The sequence below is a fragment of the Larimichthys crocea genome, chromosome I (assembly GCF_000972845.2).
Source record: "Larimichthys crocea isolate SSNF chromosome I, L_crocea_2.0, whole genome shotgun sequence".
Taxonomy (NCBI): domain Eukaryota; kingdom Metazoa; phylum Chordata; class Actinopteri; family Sciaenidae; genus Larimichthys; species Larimichthys crocea.
In genome coordinates, this window is record NC_040011.1 from 25,639,720 (window position 1) to 25,665,254 (window position 25,535).

A 25,535-nucleotide genomic window follows, 5' to 3' on the forward strand; every position below is an offset into this window, starting at 1 on the left:
AACATTTCATTACTCATTAACCCTTACATACTATTCAGGGTCTACAATGACCAATTTTTTGTACATAACTATAAAAGAAAAACATTAAAACTTGCGAGCAGCACGCGTCAATTTCCACAGAGCACCTCGAGCGGGCAGAAGCCAGACAGAAAAAGCAAAGAGAATCCAGTGGGTTTTCAAAATAAAATACCCCGCGCAAACTGCCGGTCGTAAAAACAGACAAAAGCGAAACTAATTAACTACGTAGCATATTTGCACATGTAGAAGCATGTTTAGAAGAACATACACCGGGAAAATGTCCAAATCTGAGCAAGTAAACAAAGTCTAGCGGGCTAAGCGCTCGCTTCTGAAACACTCCCGGTGGGGTTTGAAGTCGCGTGCAGGACGGACCAAATACGCCACACTCACGCAACGCGCCGGGAAGCCTGTTTGACCTGTTTGATTCACTAGAATCACGATTCATTTTTTCTGTCAACCGATGCGAGTCGTCACGCATTTGTACCGATTTTTAATCGTGTCACGATGCATCATTACATCCCTAGAACACAGGGACAGTGTTGCGGCTTTAGATCAGAGCTACATCAATTAGTCGAATCATTAATTAGTCCATCAACAGAAAATTAACTGGTGATAACTGACTAATTGTTTTAGTAATTTTTCAAGAAAAAATATTCACTTGTTCGAGCTTCTCAAGGGTGAAGGTTTTTAATCTGAAGGTGTCAGTTTCTGACATTTTAAAAACAAAATCAATTAGCTCTTTATAGACAAAACAATTAATCTACTAATTAAAAGAATGATCAGCAGATCAATCAATATTGAAGATATTCATTACTTGCAGTTACATTAGATTCGCATGGCTGCAGATTTATTATACTCTGACTGTCTGGCTTCATTCCTACTGCAGATTTATTATACTCTGACTGTCTGGCTTCATTCCTACGTTGATACAGATTGTTCTAATCGATGCACTGATTGCCAGTTTACGTGTAAAGGATCAATAAACAACAACAGTCAGTGCTGACCAAGTGTGACTGTTGTGAACTGGGTTCCATTACATAGTAGTCTACTGCTGTGACTGATTTTTTTCCAGGTAATAGTCAGACCCCATGTATCTCTGTAGAAACAGGAGCAAATTGCCCCAAAACGTAAAAATCTTTTGATAATATATTTTATTTAAGTTTCTAATTGTTGTATAATCGCAATATTACACTTGAGGGTGTGCTTTAACTTAGTATTGGCACTTCAGTGCTGCATCACTGTCAAGCCAATAATGACGTTAAAGCACACCCTCTCGTGTAATATTGCTTAATTGTGAACTACAGACCTTTTCATATAACAAATACATTTGAAAAAAGAAAAAGTAGCTAAAATGCTATGTCATTCATTGAATTGTGATTACTAACAGTAACCATGGTAACAAGAAAAACATGTTGTTCAAAAACAGAGGTCACATGGTATCCTTTGTCCTTTGATTTGTTTTCTTTTGAAGTACTATGATGTCACTTCAGAATGTTTATAGGTACAACCCAGAGTACAAATACAGAGACACAACGATCCACAGAGCCACTACAAAGTAACAAATACTAGACTAAGGAAAAGAAGGACATTATCCACTAAGTACAGGATTATCAATCACTTCCGATTCCTGTGATAAAAGGATTTTTACTCTCTGTAGGCAGAACAAGTCTATGGCCGCCCAGTTAAAACCTTCAGCGACTGGAAAATATCAACAGTCTATCAAGACTTCATCCTGTCAGGCGGATATGAAACATCACACCGTAAAGGGCCAGGCAGAGGCCGGGAGAGTGCCCAGGTATCAAAGGCAACCTCAGGGTTTTAGACAACCTGCTGAGTTCAGAAGAGGGCCTGACCGGAGGAGAACTCCCTGGGTACCACCAGAGCGCCGCACCCCTGTGAGAGAAACCTCCAACCGAGTTCCTCAGCAGTGTGTGAGTAGTGAGACAAATCCAACCACCGAGCCTAAGGAAGATGACGAGATGACTTATTTAGATGTGCTGAATATGTTAAGGGGAAAAAATGGTGGTATTGTGGTAGAGGCCTCCACCCAGGCCACAACTCAAGTCCCTCAGATTGAGTTTCAGCAGCCCAGTGTGAGAGAGACCGAGCAGGCCACCACCCTTAAGACAGAGGATGAGAAGAAAATGCAGGCTGATCCCTGCAACGAGGTAGAGGCTTCACCCCAACAGGCCATGATTTATGTCTCTGAGCTAGAACATCAGCAGTTCCAGAGACAAACAGACCGCATCACTCAACTGAAGAATGGAAATGAGGCTTTAGCAGCTGAGATGGAGCAGTTAAAGAAAATGCTCCAGATGAACAAGACTCTTCATGATCAGACCGAGCAGAAGAGGATGGACGAGGTGAAGGACTTGGAGCTTCAGTTTTTAGAGAAGAAAGCCTCTGAAATTGAAGCTGTCTGTAAAGTCGAGAAACTGAAGATAACTCTCCAGAGACAGAAGGACAGACGGGTAGAACAAGACGTGCTTCTGGCTCAACAGGAAGTGGACATCACCAAACTGAAGACTGCACTGATTCAGACACAGGACGAACTAAAGAGTCATCAGCTGCGTAGGCAGGAGGAGAGGTCACTCCTCAATGAAAACCTTAAAGACATCCAGCACGCCCTGCAGGAGGAAAAAGCTATGCAGGAGAGAAAACAGCAGATGAAAAGGGTCGAGAAATCGCCCTCTCTGGAAAAAGATTCTCCCAGTTCTTTAAGTAAACTGGAGGCCACCATATCCCCCCAAGCAAATCCCCCACTGAACAACTCATCCTCCATGCCTACCCCCCACCCAATCATCACCTCGTCCTAAAATATGCCCAACCCTGGTTTTCATCTGTTTACTCCAAATTAAAAACAGAGATAATGGGCAATCGCTTAACATCGTACCCAAATATGCCCAACCCTGGTTTTCATCTGTTTACTCCAAATTAAAAACAGAGATAATGGGCAATCGCTTAACATCGTACCCAAATATGCCCAACCCTGGTTTTCATCTGTTTACTCCAAATTAAAAACAGAGATAATGGGCAATCGCTTAACATCGTACCCAAATATGCCCAACCCTGGTTTCTCATCTGTTTACTCCAAATTAAAAACAGAGATAATGGGCAGTCGCTTAACATCGTACCCAAATATGCCCAACCCTGGTTTTCATCTGTTTACTCCAAATTAAAAACAGAGATAATGGGCAATCGCTTAACATCGTACCCAAATATGCCCAACCCTGGTTTTTATCTGTTTACTCCAAATTAAAAACAGAAATAATGGGCAGTCGCCTAACATCGTACCCAAATATGCCCAACCCTGGTTTTCATCTGTTTACTCCAAATTAAAAACAGAGATAATGGGCAATCGCCTAACATCGTACCCAAATATGCCCAACCCTGGTTTTCATCTGTTTACTCCAAATTAAAAACAGAGATAATGGGCAATCGCTTAACATCGTACCCAAATATGCCCAAACCTGGTTTCTTATCTGTTTACTCCAAATTAAAAACAAAAAAAAAAAAAAAAAAACTGTTGAATTTTTGCAATTTTTTGAAACTTTTCTGATCTTTAATTTATTTCAAGTCAAATCAAGACCACAGCCGTGTGTATATTGTCTGATATTTTGTGTTTCAAATATTTTTATTGCGCCACAGAACATAATACATATGTCAGTAGTTATTTTCATCTCTATAAAAGAATAATAATAGAAATATATTCCTTTACTTTCATAGATATTAAACAGATAAAAGATACAGAATATATATAAGGATTGAACAGTATTGAACACGTGCGATAAAGAAATAGACACAAGAGAAAAATAAATAATGCAGGTAAATTAATAGATAATTGAATAATACATTAAGAAGGAAGGAAGAAGTAGGTTAAATCTGAAAACTAAGGATATGAGCATAACTAAGGTATAGATAGATGCATCTGAAGAATAGCATTTGTCACACACCAGTTACATGTTAGGATATATGTTGTGTATTTTCACTTTGGCATGATGAAGTATAAATATATAAAAAACACAATGTGAACTCGTTTTGTGTGCAGGTGGATCAAAAGAGTGGAAACATGTCTGAGTAGGGATGTAACGATACACTCAACTCACGACTCGATTCGAGTCACGATGCGATTTTTTCACAATTTTTTAAAATCAAAATGAGCTACAGACAAATTATGACCAAATAAAATTATCTTTTTATTTGTAGGAAAAAAATCGTTCTTTACAGAAACTCTCAAACAGTTTGTGTTCTTATAAAAAGTGCAACTTACATCTTTAACAACAAAATACATGACAAATATCTGCTTTCTTTAGAAACAATCTGGTGTCATGTGCAGTTTTTGCTCACGAGGTGGCGTAACCAGGGCTCTAAATTAACTTTTTTTGATCACCAGCCAATGTGGCTGGTAATTTTCTGAAGTTACCTATAGTTAGTTATAAGGATTTCCACTAGCCACATTTTTTCCCGTGCAAAAAAGACAGATTATGAGAGCAACTGAATTAATTTGATCATTTTATTAACTAAAGCTTTAAATTAATCTTACAATGAAGTTGGGAACTGAAGTACATACAAAAATGATCCTAACATTTTATTACTCATTAACCCTTACATACTATTCAGGGTCTACAATGACCAGTTTTTTGTACATAACAATAAAAGAAAAACATTAAAACTTGCGAGCAGCACGTGTCAATTTCCACAGAGCACCTCGAGCGGGCGGAAGCCAGACACAGAAAAAGCAAAGAGAATCCGGTGGATTTTCAAAATAAAATACCCCGTGCAAACTGCCGGTCGTAAAAACAGACAAAAGCAAAACTAATTAACTACGTAGCATATTTGCACATGTAGAAGCATGTTTAGAAGAACATACACCGGGAAAATGTCCAAATCTGAGCAAGTAAACAAAGTCTGGAGGGCTAAGCGCTCGCTCCTGAAACACTCCCGGTGGGGTTTGAAGTTGCGTGCAGGACGGACTAAATACACCACGCTCACGCAACGCGCCGGGAAGCCTGTTTGACCAGTGAGAGCACGCACTGTGCGGGTTCCCATTCGCCAAGAATCGCGATTCATTTTTTCTGTCAACCGATGCGAGTCGTCACGCATTTGTACCGATTTTTAATCGTGTCACGATGCATCGTTACATCCCTACTCATTGGTGTTGATTAACTCACATACAAATGTGTTGTAATGTGGATATCTCTATCTTTAACCGAGCTAAAAGAGCCTCAGCTCATGTTTGTGTTTTTAATGAAAGTTTGATCAGAAAGAATCTGTCATGTCCAATTCAGATTTTTGGATCCCTTTAATGAATTGGGTAATAAGTGTTTGTTTTTATTTTTTAATTAACATTAATTTTATTTAAATGATGAATATTTAGCAATAAACAGTAGAATGCAGTTATAAGTGGAGCCGTTTTCCAAAAAGGTTCAGTCAATTATCTGGATTTACTGAGTTAAACTCCCTCAAATGTGAGCAAGGCTAGGACAAAACCAAGCAGACAACCTTAATAGCTCTGAAGTGAAGCCAGTGTGGAAGTGCCAAAAACTGCACTTGAGGCTGTCTCCGCAAGTCCCTATGTTAAAATGTCCATCTTCATAGCAGAAATAAACATGTTTACAGCCTGGTACAAAAAATGGGTTTGGTCTGTATAACAAATTTCCCCGTTCATGACAACTGTACCGAGGCTGAATTTCTATACAACTCACCTACTTTGATTGACAGGTGGCTTGTTTGAGCACCCAGGCTTCATTCAGCTTGCCTCAAATCTGTGGATGATCCACGTTTTGCCTATTTTTAGCTGTGAGTTGGCAGAGGCAGGACGGGCAAGATGGCAACAGCCAGAGACACCACACTCTTCTTCACATATGGCTCTTCAGAAACCTATGTGTGATGTCACAGATACAACATCCATATTTATACTGTACCTTGTCAAAACCTAGTATATGGCTGGGCTGTGTAGAGGGCATTTGATTTGAAACTGGCCTTTTTTTATGAAATAAATACAGGAAGTGCCAGCCAATATTCTATCCACAAAGGAGGTGGTAAATTCTACCTGATCCTACCTAAGGGTGTCACTGATTCGCTGTAAAACATCAAGTAACTAATCCACAGCTGAGCCAATGAAAAATGACTGATGTAAAAAGACCTGCTGGGGTTTTTACTTTGCAAAGTTATTCAGACAACTCAGCATAGGTCCTTCTTGGAATGGGCCCTTGAGCTGGAAAGATGAAAACTTCAACCAAAGTTTGAATAAAGATGAGACTCAAGGCTGTAGTGTAAATAAAAGCAGATGTTTGCTGTCATTTAACGCTCAGGAAGAATTATTTGCATAGTGTGAGAGGAAACACAGCAAGAGGGCATTTACATTTCTCTCTGGCTTTTAAAGCCAGTTTTAATACTAAATATCTAAATAGATAAATGCTCTACATATATAATTTGGATATGTGTCATATGAAATGCCAGGTATAAAAATGGTCTCAGTGTGTCTGTGCTGCTCATTTCTCTCCTTCTCTGTTCTGCCTGAAAAGGGCATAATCACAGTGCAAACATAAAGATTAATTCGATAAAAAATTGATCAAGAAGGATATATTTCTATGCTACTTTCATGCAGGTCTTTGGGCTGTGTTCTGCAGTATACAAAGAGAGCCATTGAGAAGACTTTGTAACAAGATTAATTTAGACAAATTGATTTGTTTAGACTACGTCTAATTCAGTTACTCAGTTGGTATTTGCTTTACTTTGATACCACTCCCCCAAAATTGAGCATGTTATTGGCAATGCTGTACATCCTATCTGATTAGACAGGGACATATTATGTAATTTTGATGTTTATTGCTATGATTAGCAAACATTAGTCTCTAATGTAACTATAAGAAAGTGCCATGGCCTTTAGAGCTTCCATCTAAAAGTTGGAGTTTAGTGGAGCTCAGGTGTTCCTCAGTGTAAAACAGCCTTTTGATTTCTTTCTTAACATAATGCATACAGTAAATAAAGGTTGAATAATTATTAGGGTCTATGTTGTCAAACATTTAAAAGCATCAGGCGAAATTGTATTCAAACCATTTCCCTTTGCATTATGGTAAGCTGTTTTTTTAAACATCACATCTATTTTTTCTGCTGACTGGTATAGATGTCTGACTCAAAAAAGGCTTGAGGAGTTGAAGGTGTGTGCTCTGATCAGTGCATGTGTCTCTGCATCTTTTATGCTTTACATTGGCACTGAGCTTTAGGGTGCGTTCATGTTTACAAGCTGGGGAGAATTGTCAAACCAAATTTTCCATGCAACTGTTTGGACCGAAAACAGTTGTCTCCTGTGTTGTGTCTTTATTTCCATGTAATGTACTTCCTCACTTTTCAGTTTTGTTGTTACAATAGGCTAATTGTATTCAGTTGCACTTCAACATTATGTGCTACTGAGGTTAGTAATGCATTAGAAATAAACAGCCCACATGGCAACATGGCATTGTAAGAACTACAATCCAAATTATCCACTGTACAGTGCTGATGTAGGGGTTTCTAAATGTTTTTTTTTAGGTCATCACTCCCGACTGACGCTGCAAAGTTCCTCTGTAATCAGTTTCAGTTTATGCATCAACATTGTTGATGCATAATGTGCATTTGTTAATTTCTCCCTAGGACATAAATCAAGATCAGTAACACCTATGTTAGATCAGATTTCATTGCTAATTAACAGTCAATGTATTTATTCTGACAAGTCACTTATACAAGTCACACATAACTCCTATACCCCTCTACATATAAAGAAACCACTGTCATTGACTTTGCCTGTAGTTCTTTATTGCTTTTGCTGTTGTTAGGTGTAAGGTTTAAGTGCAATAAGGAAGTACTATGACAGTCAGTCACTATTGCATCTGATGAGTTTAATTATAGTATATTGCCTGCATGGGTGAAATGGTAAATACAGAGGTAGAAAACTCACCTTTCCTTCCTTCATTGATTGGTACAGTTGATGAGTATGGATGTTGGATAAACTGAGTTTACCTGGGTTTACTCCCAACTATGCCCATGATTGCCTGAGGGCTGAGCAGTGTCTGTAAGATGTCTTCTCTTGCAGCTTCAGTCCTCTTGCCTTGAAATGTTAACATTTGCAGTAATGAAATGTGCTTTTCTCCAGTGAATGCAACAAAAAGGAGAAATTGCACGGAATTGGTATTGCGTGGTTTAGTACATTGGTAATTGTTACTTGAAAAAACAACAGGCAGCTTTGGATTTTATGAATAAGATGAACACTTGCAGATTTTTCACTGTGAAAAACACAATTTAACTGAAGTGTACTTACCAGTGTATGAGGCTAATTACAAAAATTGCACAATTTTTCAGAAATTTCTTGCAACTCTTCTATCAGTACCGGGAAGGGAAGTTTTAGTTTCTCCAGGAAATGAGAATTCTGCTACATTGAAACCCGTGAGTGCTGCTAACACCGAACAGTTGATTAAACAGGGACACAAGGTAGTTTCATGAAGTTGCCAAGAATTGTCTGCAAGCACATTGCATTACAATTCTCAGTGCCAACCATGGCTGGCTCCAAGTAATCCTTTGTTATTATTAGAACTAATTAAAGTAAAACCTAATTTCCTTTTAAACTCGTTTTACAGAGCCGTCGTGGCTATAGATTTTATAGCGATAGTTCCAGTGAGTTAGTTAAAATGACATCATACAGATGGCCTAGTGAAATTGGTTGGGAATAGCAGGCTTCCCATTTAGCCAATTTGAAACAAAGTTAGTCATTTGTCCGTCTTGAATGAAAATTTCTTTCATGTGGCACCTGGTGGAATTTTGTAACAAAACTAAGAGTAACGGAAGGATTTGTCTCTATGTGGGTAAACGTAATATTAACGTTAATTGTGGTTTGCAATATTAATTTTAAAAATGATTGTGTGAAAGATTCATACTGATATCGGTTTATGTCCCCAAATTGACTCAAGTTGTGGGATATTGCTTTGTGTTTTCATTTTAAGGATCTGCACGGAGTCATAATCATATTTGATTAAGGAGGGACCCAGAGCTAATTTGATTAGGTTATTTAGAAGAATATGCATTTGGTAATAAACATTTATTATGATGAAAAAGTTTACTTTAATAAGCGGGAGAAGCCCAGAGGACATCCAAGCTTAATTGTTAGATGTTAAATTGCGTTGTTGCGATGTTGCCAAGATAATGGGCAAGGAAAGGCCCTCAAGTCAAGGCAATTAACCAAACAGTGGTTTGATTGTTGTTAAATTGATTAGAAAATGTTTAAGCACTCCATTTGAAAATTAGCTATTGTTTCACGCAGTTTTAGATGGCAAGAGAATGCTGGGCTTAATGATACATACGCTCTGAGTTAGAAATAGGAAAAGTTGTTGCTCGGGTCAGATTCTTAGTTTTACAGATGTTGTGACAACTTGCGTAGCTATATTTAAGTCCAAAAAATGGTGAAACAAATGTCTGGACACGCCAGGCACAACTCTCTGTGCATAATACTACATATGCCATAATTGTTATCTTGACTTGAAGTAACAGCTTGGACAACACATGAAGCCTGCAGAGAGACTGAAGCTTTGTTTTCCGTTGTTCGTGGCTTTATCTCCCAACTGTTGATCAGCTCTTGCAGACAAAACTAGTGATAGATATGGCAGTTTGAGTGTCTGCTCAGTTTTGCCCACAGCGACAGCTGATGAAGAGGCACAGAGGGAGGTGCAGGTTAGATGCAGTCTGTTTGCTCGCCCCAGCATCACTGGTTTCCTGATTAGACTAGTAGAGGAATCTGCGGCTGGAGGCAGACTTTATGGCCATCACCACCCCACACACCCCCTACTCATTAGTACTTCACAGCCTAGCGCCACAGCATATGGTAGTGTTGCTACTGCTTCCCATTTGAGGTGTGTTTCAAATGGCTGTCCCTTGCCGAGCCACAAGCCTTTGGCAGTAGACTGTCTCATTGTGTCTGAGATAAAGATAAACATCTGGAGGAAAGTGAAGTTGTGGTTTGAAGTTTGTTATATGAGCTATTGTAACATTTGTGATGCTGATTTGCAAGCAAGCAGATTGAAAACCAGAATTTCTCTTGACTGGAGTTCATAATAACAGAACATGCCACTGTCACTACAAGAAATGCTCTCTAGAACAATCCCAGGCTGTAACATATTGACTTGTGAAGGTGTATCATTTTTGGGATACACAAAGCTTTAAACCAAGCCACACTAACTTGCATGTTTTTGGTGGGTGTCCTGAACAAGTGTGCTCATTATATCTGTGGCTGTGGGATTATAACGGTACGTCTTATTTTATGTGTTTATTTGGTATGTGTCTAAAAGTGTGTGTGCTTGGGATGTTGACTCTTGAACACACACTTAAATCTACATACATTAAAACCCTATTATTTGGTATCATCAAGTATTGTCACATCCTACACATGTACAGTATCCATGATACGCTCACATCCTCATTGGAAATAAAAACGGACAAGAATAGTCCGGTGCTAGCTGTTGTTCTAATCCCGTATGCCTTCTCTGATGTACACAAGTGCATCAACTGAAAACTAAAATTTGGATTGTGAGAGGAAAATGAGACAGTATCCAGAGGACACTGTACATGTGATCGCTTCAGATGGGATACATACTGTGCACTTTGCGGTATTGTCATTTTCTGTTGAATCCTGTTTTTCACACTGTGCCCTCCCTTCAACAGAACATACACATAAAAACATTGGCTGATGACATGGTAAGGTGCTTGGTTTAATTTTGGTGTGACTAGTTTTGTTTGACAATATCTCATCTTTTGTCACAGCTGCATGGGACCTTGAAACTGAAATATGTGGATGGATCAAATGTGCCAGAAGCAATTAAATTGAATGAACACATTAACCAAACAGAACATGAAAATAAGATCAGGCTACATGTTGTGTTATAATGCAGCGACAACACAAAGACTGAGCTAAAATCATTCTCACTAACTTGTAGTGGTAGCCTTCTATAATGCTATGTAAATAAAAAGTGATTTGTCACGGTGCTATTATTTATTACCACGGACTAATTTTAGCCCGCAGCATCTAGGCTTTTGCAAGAAGCTCATAGATCATTTAGCGTGCAATTATCAGTAGCACTTCCGATTAGATGCCTGGGGCTTTTTTAATACCCTTAGTTAACAAATAGCGTCACTTTGACACTTACAAGCTCATGCAGTATTACATCAATTTTAGGAATGATCTTTTTTTGTCAGTATGTTTGATCCATCCTGTAATATTTCAGCAAACTTCTGTCCGTGACATCATGTTTGTCTCTCTGTTTCATTTATACATGTTCATTCATCCAGCATGCCCTGCCCTGTCTTACTAAAAGTGACTAACATTGACTAGGTGCATGCGGTTCATGTAGTTTTTGTTCTTTTATACTAAACTTTTCTGCATTCATACTGCATTCATGAAAATAGCATCGACTGAGGAATACAGCGAAGGAACTGAACTGAATCTCACAGATGTTATCACAGCAAGCTCAGATTGTTATTGTTTACTAAAACTATTCTAATATCATGAACACCTGCCAGGTAATTCTATGGGTATGACGGTAAGTAGAATCAGTTTCTATCACCATGCATGTGTTATAGGCAAGGCTGAGCGGCAGCGCTGTATCCAGGTCCTATTATACATCCATGTTTTCTTTACAAACAGTAAAGTATGTTGAAAACTTTATCTTTATTTGCTTTGAATATTAAACATGAATAATGAACGCAACTTTTAAATTGATGATAAAAACACAATTTACTATAAATATTCTGTAGTTTTGCTTATTATTGTTTTTAGCCTCATAGCAAGGTTCTAGAGATGGCGATTGCTGTTGGTCCATTTTGTTAGTCCAACACCAATTTTTGGGTGACCCACATTTCCACCAAAGATCCACTCCAAGATCTAAAAAGTGGCTTACCACATGGACGGGTCCTCTACCACCACCTTCTGGTAAAATACTAACAAAGATGAAGACAATGCTCACCTAAGAGTGAACACAACATTTTCGTCGTTCTCAGAATTTAGTTTTCTGATGGCCTGAAGGTGACGCCTACATGACTATAGTTGTCTTTGTCCTATTATAAAATAACCACACATAGGCTTAATAACATGTTTGCACTGTCACTTAGTGGTTGGTCTTTGCTTTATCCACATCCTACGCAGTACAGCACCTTAAATTGTAATATTTTATAAAGCTTCACTAGAGTTTGGTGTGGTCACATGTTGGGTCTGGTCAAATGTGCAACAGACTTTCAGCCAAAAGATGTGAGCGCAGCAGTGCTTTTCATCCAGAGAACTTCCAAAGATTCTGGATGATCTGAAGCAAAACCAGCAGCTTTAAATTCCAGCATTTTATTTCCTATTCTTTTTTTCTTATTCTTAGCAGAAATAATAAGTGTTACAAAAATGTGTTTGCTGTAAATTGTGGTGAGCAGTGTTTTCTGAAAGCACAAAACAGAATAACTCTTTGATGTGCAGGAACATGAAACTGAGGTTATAGACAGTTTTTACTCTCTAAAAAAATCTGTTTTTCTTTCAGGGCAAATCAGCATTATTCAAAAACACTGAGCTTTACACTTGACATAGTCTAAACAGGATTGTTTTTCTGTGTAATATTTTAATATCTCAAACATTCTGTTTTCTTTCAGCGCGATCGTATCACCAGTTTCAGGAAAACAGGGGGGAAGAAGGAGAAGCCCCTTATACAGCATCCAACAGATCCCCTCTCTACCCAGGCTGAGCTGCCTATTCCTCAGCCCCTTTTTGACGACCGCTCCATGAACCTCTCAGAAAAGGAGATCATTGACCTCTTTGAGAAGATGATGGTGAGCTTTGTGTTTCTCTTGTTGTATTTTCCCTGCATTGGGTTATCTGTAGCAGTCCACAACAGCTTTATTACAGCTGTCACAGAATAATAAATAATCAGCGTTCTATTATGAAGCTTAAATTGATTCATAAATCTGTGCAAAGAAGCACATAAGTCGAGAAATGGAGCTGCTGTTGTGAATGCTAGTGAGAGGAGTCTGACAAAGCATAAAGTTAAGTTTGAAAAGCATTTTATAACGGTATATATTACCACCCACAGATCTCCATGCATCCTTTTACTGCTGATGAGATTTTTTTTTTGGTTAGTGAACAAAGCTTTGCCAGGCATGTAAAAAAAAAAAAAAAAAAAAGAGAATGATAATGAAATGACCTCCTAGTTTTATGCAACATCGTTTTACTATATAATCTAGTCTTGATAAAATTCTCAAGATTTCGTGGTTTATAGTTCTCGTGACCAAATCAGTTAAATTTGAGTCTACCACAAACTCAGATCTAAAACCATGTTATGTTTACATCTTAATACTCATAAATAATAAATAATTCAAGGCACACTTATCGTAGTGTGCATGTCAGCATCTGCAAACAGAGCTTCTGTAGATACAGCTGTGATGACCTTTATATGTAGATGTGAGATAGTGTTGAAAATTGTGATTTTCTTTCAGCCTTTAATTATGACCTTTAAAAAATTAGTACCGGATTGAAAACCACTGTTATGTAACTGCAGAGGTTGATTAAATATTGTGTGTGTTAAAGCCCCCTCGAATTAATACTTGAGAAGTGGCACACACAACTGATTCGGATTCAGAAAGCAGTGTACAGAGCTCCCATGGTGTCACAAAACAGTGCACTCTGATGGAGTCACAGAGGACTTCTTCCATGATGACTGATCCTGACTAGAGTTCCAAAAAGTAAAAAAAAAAGAAAAAAAAAAATTTGTGGCACAAAGGTTCATTTTTTTTTAAGCACGCACAATGCTACAAACAATTAACATAAATACAGCATCTAGTATATATTTCATTTATTCAAGGTAGATTTTTACATTTTTACATGCAGACTTTAAGTTTTAGTGAAGCAGGGCTCCACCTGCGTGTTCCTTAGGCCACTGTCAGGAGAACACCAAACTTTGAAATTCACTTCACACTCATCTGTGGGGTCAAAGCTCTGTCACACTTGTGATTTTCTCCATTGAAATGCATTTTTGGCCTTATGTACTGCAGGATTGAAATCTAACAAAAAGCTTTCAGCCCATCTCTTTGAAGTAGGGAGCTGAATTACTCTGGCTTCATTGCATAGGTTGTGTGTACTATTGTGGATAATGTCTCTGAGTGTGTGTGTGTGTGCGTAGCACGGTGACTGCCTTTCCTTCTCTCTCATACAATGGTCTTTATTGCCAGGGCCAAAGAAATGCGACCAGTGCTCCTGGTTTTCATCAGGCTACTGCTCAGTGTTTTTTTGCCTGGGTGCTCATCCCTGTCACTCAGTTCACCTCTCAATTACTATGTTTGTGCTCACAGCGGCGTGACATTAAACCCAGGCTTCAATTTGTTCACTGACAGACGACACAGAAGGCATGTTTGCTGCTCTGACATTTGACAGGCCTTGACACTTTGGGTTCAAAAGTGTAATTACAGTAATGAAATCAAAAGAAAAGGGTTATTTACTTATGTACTTTTGAAGTCAACACTATTTGCTCTCATAGATCGTGCACTCATGTAAACCTTTCTGCTGGGATGTAGCAAACACCGAAATGGCAGCAGTGGGTAGTTTCTTTTGATGCCAGTAGCTTCTCTGCCTTTTTCATCTTCATCTCTCTTTTATGTCATACACACATACATTATAGTTGTTGTCTTTACACCCATTCTGTCACTGATTGTTTTCATGGTGCTACATGCTACAGCCTAAGATGTCTAGCCCGCTTCAAATGAATGGATGACACATGCCATATTATTGAGACCACCTGCTGTGCATTAATGGGGAGAAAGTGAAAATATTTTTTCTCTGGAAAGTGGTTTGCGCATTGCACTGTGTATCTCAAAGCTTAATAGCACATCGCCTATTACTGAAAGGTCATCAAAGGGATGTGAGAAATATAGGAAGAAACACTCAGTCAGTGGGAAGGAAAGCCAAATAAACCCTTTCTGTATTTTTGAAGCTAACCATCGAAAGCAGAAGTATATTCATAAAGCTACAGGGAAAGTGAAAAAGCATGAATGTTTTTTTTGCGGTGTGTGTGTGTGTGTGTCTTGTTTTTGGATTTTCCAAGATGTCCACAGCTGGAATTCAGAGCCCCTCATCAAAATGCACAGCAGTAAATCCGCTGATGAAATGTCCGGCATTTGCATCTCACTAAGGAGGCAGCTGTGTTGCAGTGGCAGACTTATCCAAGAGGTTCAGCCTGGGAACACAGTAGCACATGTGTGAACTGTTTTCATCAGAATTCATCAGTAAGCTGTGAAACCTTTACGTTGCACCATCCCATCAGCTTTTTTATTGTCTTTAAAAGGATCATTAAAGGAAAGCCGAGGTGCGATATCTGGTGAGGTCAAATCCATGAACTTGTCGTCTCCATCAAGGCAAATATGTCCCTGATGGTGCGACTTTGTGTCAATAGTTGCCTCATATTGGCACTTACAGTCATTGGTGCTGATGTGGACATTAGCAGTTATGGTATTTTTACCCAAATGACTTTTTTTTACTTGTCTGTCAGCATGACATCCTCACTGAGTATTGATTGAATTGATTTCAGTGCCAGTTTGTCTCTGTTGCCATTCTTCAGGATGTCCTCTCATTGGCAAGAGTAGCGTACGGTATTGAGGTTGCTCACAGACACAGAGGACCGGTGAAAGAAGAATTTCACAGTGCAGTGCTGCTGTGGCTAGTTTGTGATGTCATGTGCCTCGCTATGCGCCATTGTCAGGATGAACACTACTAAGTAATAAGCTTCTGTGTGATCCCTCAGCAGTTACACTCTGCACCAGGACATTAAAACCAGCCCACAGGAGAGTCACTGTGTGTGCCCTTGCACACACGGATCAGACTTGAGGGCAGTGGACAAAATAATCGATTTGTCACAGTTGAATGAAAACATTTTTTTTTTATACAACTTCTGCTTTTCTTAGATTCACTTTTCCCCATGGTGTTGACTCTTCATATCTATTTCGGCTTCAGACATATTTGATAGTAGCCATTAATTGCCCTTCTCTGTGATTTGAAGCCTGTGGCACTCTGGATTAGGCTGTGTTTGCAGACACGTTGTGCTGCAGGAATTTGGAATTTATGACCGTCTTATATTTTTTATAACAGGGTAGTCCTGTAGAAAAATAGTGACATACAGTATATCTTGTTGTTTTGACTCTGTTCTTAACACAGAATAGATTTAAAAATAAAACAATGATGATGACGTTAAAGTGCTTATTTCCTTTTAATTTAAGGATCCCTACCTCTGCGTTAGAAAAACCTGTATTGTAGCACTTATCATCGATTTCATCCCAAACTGAACACACTTTAAAGGTCAAATCAAAAGCTTAAATGAAGTCAACATATTTGATATTTGCTTCCAAATGCTTAGCAGTTAATGACTTCTTGAAATCTACGATCCACAGATTGTAGACATTTGCTTGTTTTTTTTCCGTGCTTATGCACTGCCAGCCCTGTAATACAGCCATTTTCACATATTGCTTGTTTTGGGGTCTTTAGTGAGTGAAACACCTGCTCAGTTGGACTGAGATGAGTCTGACTATGAGTCAGGCTCAATCAATAGGGATATGAACAGCGTCCAATACCCTTCAAGCTCAAAGTCAGCTTATTAACCTCAGCCATTGTTTCATGGAGTACAGACTCTAACTACTTACTACTCGTGGACTGCACCGTATATACAGTACATATAGAGTATAGTATGAACAGTTTTCCTACACTTGTACATAAGTAAGATAAGTGGTGACTGATTTAATATTAGAAAAGAGCTTGCCAGACCAATGTGAGACGACAAGATCTAGAGCATATTTCTTAGTGAGTCCGCTGTCATTGATACAAGCTGAAATCTCATCATTTCAGTTACACCAGCAGCATAGTTGAAGATATCCTGGGACTCTTTCCATGTAGCCTGTGAGGGTATAATTAATAAAAGAGCATTAATCATTTTGGAAACTAAATGTGGAGGGCTCATTCCTTCAGTTTGCCCCCTGACAAGCGTCCCGCAGGCACACCACTCCTACCCCTCCTACGACGTACTCAGCCCGCCACATTTTGCTTCGTTTATTGAATGCCAATTAAGCAGATGAATTAGCAGGGTTCAAAGATTAATTAAAAAACCTGCCTGTTTCCTTGGGTGAAAAAATGTGCCAATAGTAAAACTTTTCCACAAAAAGGATGTTAATGGTTTCTTGGCTCTGGGGGTATTTACTAGAGGAAATGTAGTTGGGAGAATTTAGGTCACGGTGCCCCTGGATGGGATTCCTGCTGATGCTTCACTGACAAATGAAGCAAAACAGCTTGAATGAGATTACTTGTGGTAAGATATTCAAACCACTGTATTACAGTGTTCTTATTCAGAAGTGACACACTTAATTTATTAGATGAATTTTACATTAAATTGTATGGAGGGGGAACCACTGCCGAATTAGATCAGCGTAACTGAAGGATGCATGATCTTCTACGCTCCCCAGCAGAGGGCAGCATGGCTTCACAACTTTAGGTTCACTTGCCTAAAGCCCCGAGGAGGATGTTTTTTCTCTCTGTTCATTCTAGCCGTCTCTTTGTGAGAGAGTGCTTCTGATAAACACCCCCCTCCATTCTAATCATCATGTCATTCCCTAGCTTTTAGTGCTCTGTCCGGCCTTCGCTCCATCCCCTGATGTCTCTCACATGAAAGACCTCTTTTGTGATGCAGAATTAAAGTAGCACAAAGATAATACTCCCAATAACACGCAGATACTGCCTATCCAGCCTATCTGATGTGATTGCCTGGCCTCAATAGAAGGAGTGTTGTTTGATTTTATTCTCTTGTTCAGAGTCGGGGTGTACAGTTTATATTGCTGTAGCCTTGCTGCTTTTTGTTTCCTGGACTAATTAATACATTATGACGTTATTTTCTTTTGCTGTACCTTGTGACTTTGACATAAGAAATGTAAATGGAAAAATGTATGTATTACTCCAAGATCTGAATTGAATGCAAATATATATGCTATTTTATGTATAGCGTATATGCCAAGTGTTGAATATTTGGCATTGACTATTTTTTTCTTTTTTTTTTCTTTTCTTTTTTTACATTCCTATTCATAATGTTTATATAATGTTTATAATGTTTTGTTTTGTTAATTGCTATGCACCAGAATACCATTTTTTTTTCAGATTCCTGCAAAAACCTTGGAAATAAAATTGATCCTGATTATTTTTCTTTTAAACTTAGTCCAAAGTATTTTGTGTATAAGCTTTTAAGTAAGTAATAAGTTTGTTTTGAACATTTTAGCAACATTCTTCTAAAGTCTGTTGTGCTGCATTCGTGTAGTACCCAGTCTGTACCATTTAATAAAATGTCTCTTCACTCTCTGTGTATGTAGGAGGACATGAACCTGAATGAGGAACGCAAAGCCCCTCTGCGTGGAAAGGACTTAAGCACCAAACGTGAGATGGTGGTCCAGTACATCTCAGCCACTGCCAAATCTGTAAGTGAGAGTGCAAACCTAAGTACTCTATCTTTATGGACTGAAGAGTGTGTACAGCACTGAATAATTACAGTAGATGAAGTATCATGACACTCCACACGACTCCGGAATGAGTTTAACCCGATCCTCTGCTTTATGGCTTGCTTTGTCATTCGTTCTTGCACACCCTCACTTCTGTCATTGTCTCTCTCTCTCTCCACTCTTCATGCTTGAGCCCCACATCTTTGATTGCAATTTTGATTTTTTTTTCTTCATTGTTTTTTTTTCCAATTATGCCGCAATTGTAGGCTATCAGTTATAAATGGTAGTCACTCACTCACCTAATGCTACTGTAGTTGGATGGTCAGCGCTTGTCCGGTCATGTTGCATGCAAATTGTTGGTTGTCCAGTTGGTACTTGCATGTGAGGTGTGGTTTTAATGCCCAGTGGTGGTGTCTTGCCTCATCCTTTGGTTATCTATTATAAAAATAAGGCTTAGTAAACCTCTTTAGTTCAACAGCTACGTTACAGCAAAAAGCACTAAATACAAAGGTGAGAGAAAGCAAGTGTCTGAGCTTATACTGTATGTGCCACATTATAGTCAGCTGCACCACACACTGTGTCTTTGTTCTAACTGCCTAGCAAAACAACAGTTTGGGCTGTTCATCGTTAAATATAGATTTAGGGTTATGTTGTCTCCCTCTGTCCCATTCTATTAAAGAATCACTCTCAGTCCAAAAACAGCATTGAAAAGCAAAGCGTTCTAAATGTAATCTATGAATATAAGATGAATTCTCACACCCACCACTCTTTTGAAGTTATGGCTAACCTTTTTGGGTGAAATTCACATTAGCATCAGGAAAAAAAAAAAGCGATTTCTGAGCCCATCGCTTCCCGAAACCTGGTAGCTCCCTCTTGACATCATCATTTATTACCTTCCTCATTGTTATGGTAATTAACTGGCATTATTGATAATGATGATTATCCGAGATGATTGAATTCCTCACAGGGCCCATTATGCTTTGTGAGCACTGATATTTTATTCAAATGAATAACGTAATCTGTGTAGTCAAAGGACAGAGGACAAAATGTGATGTCTGTCAGCACCCTGCTATCACATTTAATAGGACTGAAGGAGGAGGATGGTTGAATGTCAGCGATGATGTGTCTATGGCTGTGCATACACAGATTTATGCATGTGCGCATACAGTTACACTAGAACTCCTTTACATGTGCAGGCTCTTTCAAATACTAATAATACATAAGTGACAAGGGAGACGTAGCTTGACCTTAATGGTTTCAGGCACGTGTGCACGATTCTGATCATAATATCATCTACCAAAGCTCCTTCGCAGTGAGAGACACCATATACACAAATATTGGCAGAACTACGAGAAGCACAGGAGCAGGGCATTTATTTTGCTCTTTAGAAATATATTAGGCAATTGCTACGAATAATGGGAACAAGCTATAACAACTGCTTTGCAAGTCTCAAACTATATTTTACTTAAATAAAAAATCAAACAATAACCTATCCTAAATTTTGCAATCCAATCCAGAGCCTTAATGAACCATTTTCAGTTGCTTTAGAAATAAATGATTACATTTTTTTTCATCATCAGATATTTATGCTTGCTTTTAACAACTTTACACCATACCTAATTGAATATATTTTAAAAATTGATTTCTGTCTCAAACTAAATTTATATCCTTTGGTCTTCTTAGGTCTTGGTCGATGTTCAGAGGGAAAATATCTTGATATAAATCTGAGTAACATTGATACATTCTAGCCTCAGCCTGTGAGAATGTTCTATGAACTGCCATCCAATGATCCTGTGCTCACGCACTACAGATTCTCAACAGACACATCCAATGTATGACATTTGTTTACATTAAAACCAATCCAGTTTTTAATCCCCACTACATGTATGCATGTATGAGCCTCTATATATTAGGAATCACACAACTAAAATGAATTTCTTTTGCAGGGTTAGCCAGATAGTTGAGCCTGATGAGCATGCAGTGTGGACTAAATGACAGTGTGTTGCATTGCAAAATGTAAACAGTGATTAATGTTGGAGTGGTGCATTCTGGATACGTTGGGATGACTGGCGTCTTCTCCTTTTGCTGTGGTGCCTTCACTGTTAATGTGACTCTTTTTTTCTACCAAAGATGTATGCTGCCTTGGGAGATTGGAGTTTTGGGGCTTTGCAATCACTTCACAGACATTCATCGTTTCCCGTTTGTTTTTCTAAATGGTATCTTAAGGGCCCAGTAGAACGCTTGACAAAATAGTGATTTTTGATATTACTCTTATAAGAGCATCCTTTTTGAAACTCTTATTTTATTGTTGCTATAGAATTACAAGTGGGACATTCATGAATGTCACCAGCTCCCCTACGACAACATAATACTCAAATTTGTGTGTTTAGAATTGGACAGCACTATTTCCTTCTACAGCTATTAAAGAGAAGAGTGGCTTAAAATTCTTTGCAGTGCTGTAGCTTTTTGTGTAAATCAGTAAATATTGGTGGAACAAGAAATATCCTCTCGTATTGTGTGGCTTTTTTGTCTCTCAATACAGACCTGCTTCATTGAGCAAGGGCTTTAGTGCCCAACAAAAAAAAAACAACCTTATTTTTTTTCTCTAACAGAAAAAGAAAAATGTAAGCACCTTGAATTCAATAGCTTTAGGTGCTTGAGGTTTTCTTTCACTTTGTACAACTTTGTTGTGTATATTCATCATTCCTGCTTGTTGGTTTACCACAGACTATTTCTATAAAGCCTCAGAAGATTGATAATATTAGAAAAGGCTCATTGTTACTTTGTTTACTCTTGTAAAATATGTCTTTCAAAGGAAAGTCAAAGATTATTCCCTCCCTGTCTTTTCAAGGGATAATTGTATATTGACCTTGATTATTTGAATATGAACTGTGATTCAATGGAATCCAGCTCTTCTTTTGTAGAAGTGTGTCAGTGGAGTGTCTTCGACCATCAGCTTTGCATGAACCAGTTGCCTTTCTCTTTCACCTCTCATTTCTTGTTCTTTTTTCTTTCTATAAATGCGTGCCAACATCATTAAAACTGCCAAAAAATTCCTTTTACACTAATACAATCACTTATTTCTCAGAGATTTTGCTCCTGACAGTGAATAATTTTTCTGTTTCATTTCAAACGTGCTGTGTCTCTGTGTGATGCAGGAAGGGTGTGATGGCAGGGTCTTGTAAGGGGGAATGTCCATGGTTAATTTTGCAGCTTTATTCAAATATTGGTTTGTTTGATGTGACCATTAACGTACCACCTTCTTCTTTTAATGGAGCCTGACATTTGCTGTGTTTATGTAATTAGAATGTCTATCTTAAAAAAGGGTTGTAATGGCTACATTTGTATTGAGAAGAAAATGTATACACTTATGCACAGTGACTTGTTCTTAGTTTATTTTTAGTATAGTATGATAGATGCTCAGTATAAGATTTCACTGGGTAGTAATACATCAGCACTACTCAAATTATTAGTGGGCTCTGAACTTAAAGGAGTTTTGCCCTTGTTTTATTGAGAACAAGGTGAAAATACAAACTTATTGTTAGTGAAACTGTGCTTGTCCCCCTCGAGCTCCTCCCTGACTGTGTCTGTGCACACTCAAGATAGTGTCTGTTATTTTGGTCAAACCACTCTAAAACAAGATTCAAAAATATGTATCCAGTGTTGTAGGCATCAACATCTGTGGAAAATATCTAAGCTGTGAGTTGCATCAGTGTGACTCATTTCAAGGAGTCTAGGCTGCAGTATTCCGATAAAATATCCCCCAGTGTTAGACAGTGACACGCTGCATTCACCGGAGAGCAATGTGGATACACCGTATGATTAGAAAGTGGTATGTGCGTGATCAGGTGGTGGCACGTGTAAGACGGACTTTATGGCTGTCATAAACTCTTGGGAGAAGAACGGGAAGGGGAAATCAAGCATCAAATGGCCACAGACTTGGAGAGTTTGAAAGTGACAATAAAAGAAATGGAAAGGGAGATTAGGGGAGATGAAAGGAGGGGGAGAGAATGGGAGGGAGTGAAAACAGGAGAGCAAAAAGGAGGGAGAAGACAAGGAGCTCAGCACGTCCTGTAACTTTGTGCAATCAAAACACATTTCCTGGGGAAACGTGGCAGAGAAAGAAAGACTCACAGTCACAGTATAGCATACATTTACTCAGCTGACAGACACCCTCCCACTGAGAAACAAACCCCACAGTTGCAGTAATAAAAACCACTACTGCTACCTGCCACTATTGACAGATAACAAGGTTAAACTTCAAGAACAGTGCTCACTGAATGGGCTCGACATATCTCTGCCACGTATAGTTGACACCTGAAGCCCAACGTTAATGGCAGCTGATTGATATCAGCCCAAGGAGACACTGCAGCCTCTCTGTGCACACAAGCCACTGTTCGTTCTCAGCAATGAATCTGTGAACACTAGTCAGGGAAGGACAGTTCACCATGCCTTTTGATTCATCACTTCCACAGCTGTTGTTGCCGTGTATTGATCACACCTTTGCTTTGTGAATTCTTTTGTCTTGATGTTTTCATTTGTCCACATTTCCCGTGTAATTAACAATTGGAAAATTGGAAAATTACAGCTGCCAAACACAGACATTATCTTCAGTATGTGCCCATAATTATAAAAGTTCCCTTGTTGGCTTTTCAACATTTTTGTTATCTAGTGTGTGCTATAATTGTGTGAAGAATGTTTGTGATGTCACACAAGTTACGCTAATGCCTCAACGTGTAACGGAGAGTGTTCTCTGGCCTACTAATGATTGTGCTGTTTGTGTCTTTTTGCACATTAACCTTCTCCGCTGATTGCTGCATGCAGATAACTGGGAGCAAAGTTGCGGTAAGTAGCCCATTATTTATTTGGCTTCTGAATCTTATTCCTTCTATGTTTCTGTCTTCATTCACCCCCTAAACACACATCACACACACACACACACACACACACGCTCACGCCCTCACACCCCACACGCATCTATCTTCTTTTGGAAGGATGTCGAGGAGCATGTTCCAAACTGTGCAAGTGAGGTCATTTTTATGGCTTGGATTTTTATTTTCAGTCCCGATATTGCTAATGGGCTGTAATTTGGAAAGGCTATAAATTGCCAACACAATTCCTGCATGTAAATGGTAGCACTTTCAAATGAGGGATTTTGAAATTATAGAGCCTGAAAATGAACTAGGAGGCCTTTTGTTGGTTTTTGCTGTTTCTCTTTTGAAATAGATTGCAGCGAAACACCTATTAGCGTTTCAATATTGTAATACCAACAAAGAGCGATAGCTTTTACACAAATACTCATCATCTGCACATGTTGCATCTAAATGGTTTTAACTGTGTGCGTGTCTAAGAGACACAACACATACTGAGAATATACAGTTTATCAGTTAATAAGGCTTTGTGCACATTCACACACAGACCGTACATACACACTTAACTGAGATGAAATGATATCAAGTACATTTTTTTCTGCCTCGAAAAGAAATATTGGACTATATTATTTATGTGTTAAGGATTCATGGCTATAAATTTGAATTTGCTGTCAAGAATTCTGTCTCTGCTTGAAAAGAAATTAAGGAACAAGACTGTTTTCTTATAAATACATGTTTATTGTTTTCACCACAAAAGGTTGATATACTTGATTTACTTTCTCTATACAATAACATAACAGTTGTCTATTTTCTCTCTAAAGATCTGATAATGTAGCACCCTACTGCCTTTTTTAAGGATTGGGTACTGTGTTTTTTTAAAGTGCTCATAGAAAAAAAAGTGAAAAAGCTCTGTTATTGGGTTAGAAAGTGTTGAATTGTCACTTTAAATGGTATTTCATTGCCATTGAGAGCTTCGTAAGGATTAAGAGGACTGTAGAGCTTAACAGGAACACAGGCAGGTAAAGCAGGATTCTGTGACCTGGCCTCTGCTCTCATGCCCTCAGACAAACCTCGCTCTTTGAGGCGTTTTACACAGACATTTTATATCGATTGCATTCTCTCATTCTTTGTCAAACTGTTCTTTTGTGCTTGGTTATTTCTGTGGGAAGAGTGGGTTTTTGGCCTGGTCTGTATAGACGTGGATGGAGTAGCTCTCGATCAGGAGCAATGGCCGCATTGTGTTCAGTAAATGGAATATGACAGATTTACCCCAGCTGCTGACTGCTGCTGACTGCTCCTCCGAGATGTGAAGGCCTACTTTCAGAAGCTCTACAAACCTTGTCAAAAGATGCCCGAAATCCTGGTTATCAAGAAGTTTCTTCCAACTCAAGAGCATACTTAAACACTTGTTCTGACCTTTGTAACCTCTTGTGTCAATCCTGCAGCAGTAGCTCACAGATATAGCTAGCATACTGAAAGCTATGAGCGATGAGAAAAGCCCTACTGAAAAAAGAAGGGAATGAAAATAAAGAGAACATCCAGCCTGGTTAGCCATTCCCTGGTTAGGGAGCATGCTACTGTAACTCCTTTGTCTCAGGCATAAAATCCCTCTGGCACTTTCCCATCTCCCAATAGAGAAAGAGGTGGGAATAGGACTGTGTGAACTGGCTTTAATCCAGTGTGACCAGCGTGTAAGTGTGCAACACTGCTTTGTCTCATATGCTCTCTCCACCTCCTTAAGCAAAGATTGAGGGAAATATGAGCAGCACACGTACCTGAGTAACAGCATGCCTGCAGGTAGACTCCAACTATCCAGATGGAGCAGACATCTCTTCTTTTGCAGCGTGCTGCAGTTGCCTATTGACCACTACAACGGCTTTATAGCATCAGTCTCTGTAAAGATCGGCCTGATTTACATCACATGTCAAGGGCCACGTTGTAACAATCCATCAATGACTCCTGCAGTGTTACTGTGAAAGTAGACTTCCGTCTCTCTGCACCGCCATTGACAGGCTCGGATGGAATGCTGCTGAGACTGTAAGAGCGCGCGCTCACGAGTCAGAAAAAGGGTGTGTTGAAAAGCAGCACTTTCCAGACCACAGGGAGGTGATCGATATCTGTATGAGTGGACAG

General features: G+C 38.9%; 2 protein-coding genes across 11 annotated transcripts in view; both read left to right on the forward strand.

Annotated features, from left to right (window-relative positions):
* The window catches only part of diaph2 (diaphanous-related formin 2), a 365,580-nt gene that overhangs the window by 10,787 nt on the left and 329,258 nt on the right, over positions 1-25,535 (forward strand). For 6 of the 8 annotated variants that reach the window (XM_027277427.1, XM_027277405.1, XM_027277412.1 and 3 more), the window contains exons 3-6: positions 10,708-10,740; positions 12,670-12,846; positions 18,406-18,510; positions 23,356-23,376. In XM_027277427.1, coding sequence (XP_027133228.1) covers positions 10,708-10,740; positions 12,670-12,846; positions 18,406-18,510; positions 23,356-23,376 — 336 coding nt within the window. The remainder of the gene's footprint in view (positions 1-10,707; positions 10,741-12,669; positions 12,847-18,405; positions 18,511-23,355; positions 23,377-25,535) is intronic. The other 2 variants (XM_027277414.1, XM_027277418.1) reach the window with 2 other exon arrangements.
* LOC113745604 (trichohyalin-like) lies at positions 1,355-3,529 on the forward strand. 3 transcript variants are annotated; one of them, XM_027277444.1, is made up of 2 exons: positions 1,355-2,850; positions 3,332-3,529. In XM_027277444.1, the coding sequence occupies exon 1, from the start codon at positions 1,689-1,691 to the stop codon at positions 2,832-2,834; it is 1,146 nt and encodes a 381-aa protein (XP_027133245.1). In that variant the 5' UTR covers positions 1,355-1,688; the 3' UTR covers positions 2,835-2,850; positions 3,332-3,529. The 3 variants fall into 3 exon arrangements, with proteins under 3 accessions (XP_027133245.1, XP_027133231.1, XP_027133240.1); XM_027277430.1 differs by lacking the exon at positions 3,332-3,529 and adding an exon at positions 2,931-3,289; XM_027277439.1 differs by lacking the exon at positions 3,332-3,529 and adding an exon at positions 3,011-3,289.

Coding starts and splice junctions, on each gene's coding strand:
- LOC113745604 (XM_027277444.1), top strand. CDS start 1,689: ATGGCCGCCCAGTTAAAACCTTCAGCGACTGGAAAATATCAACAGTCT.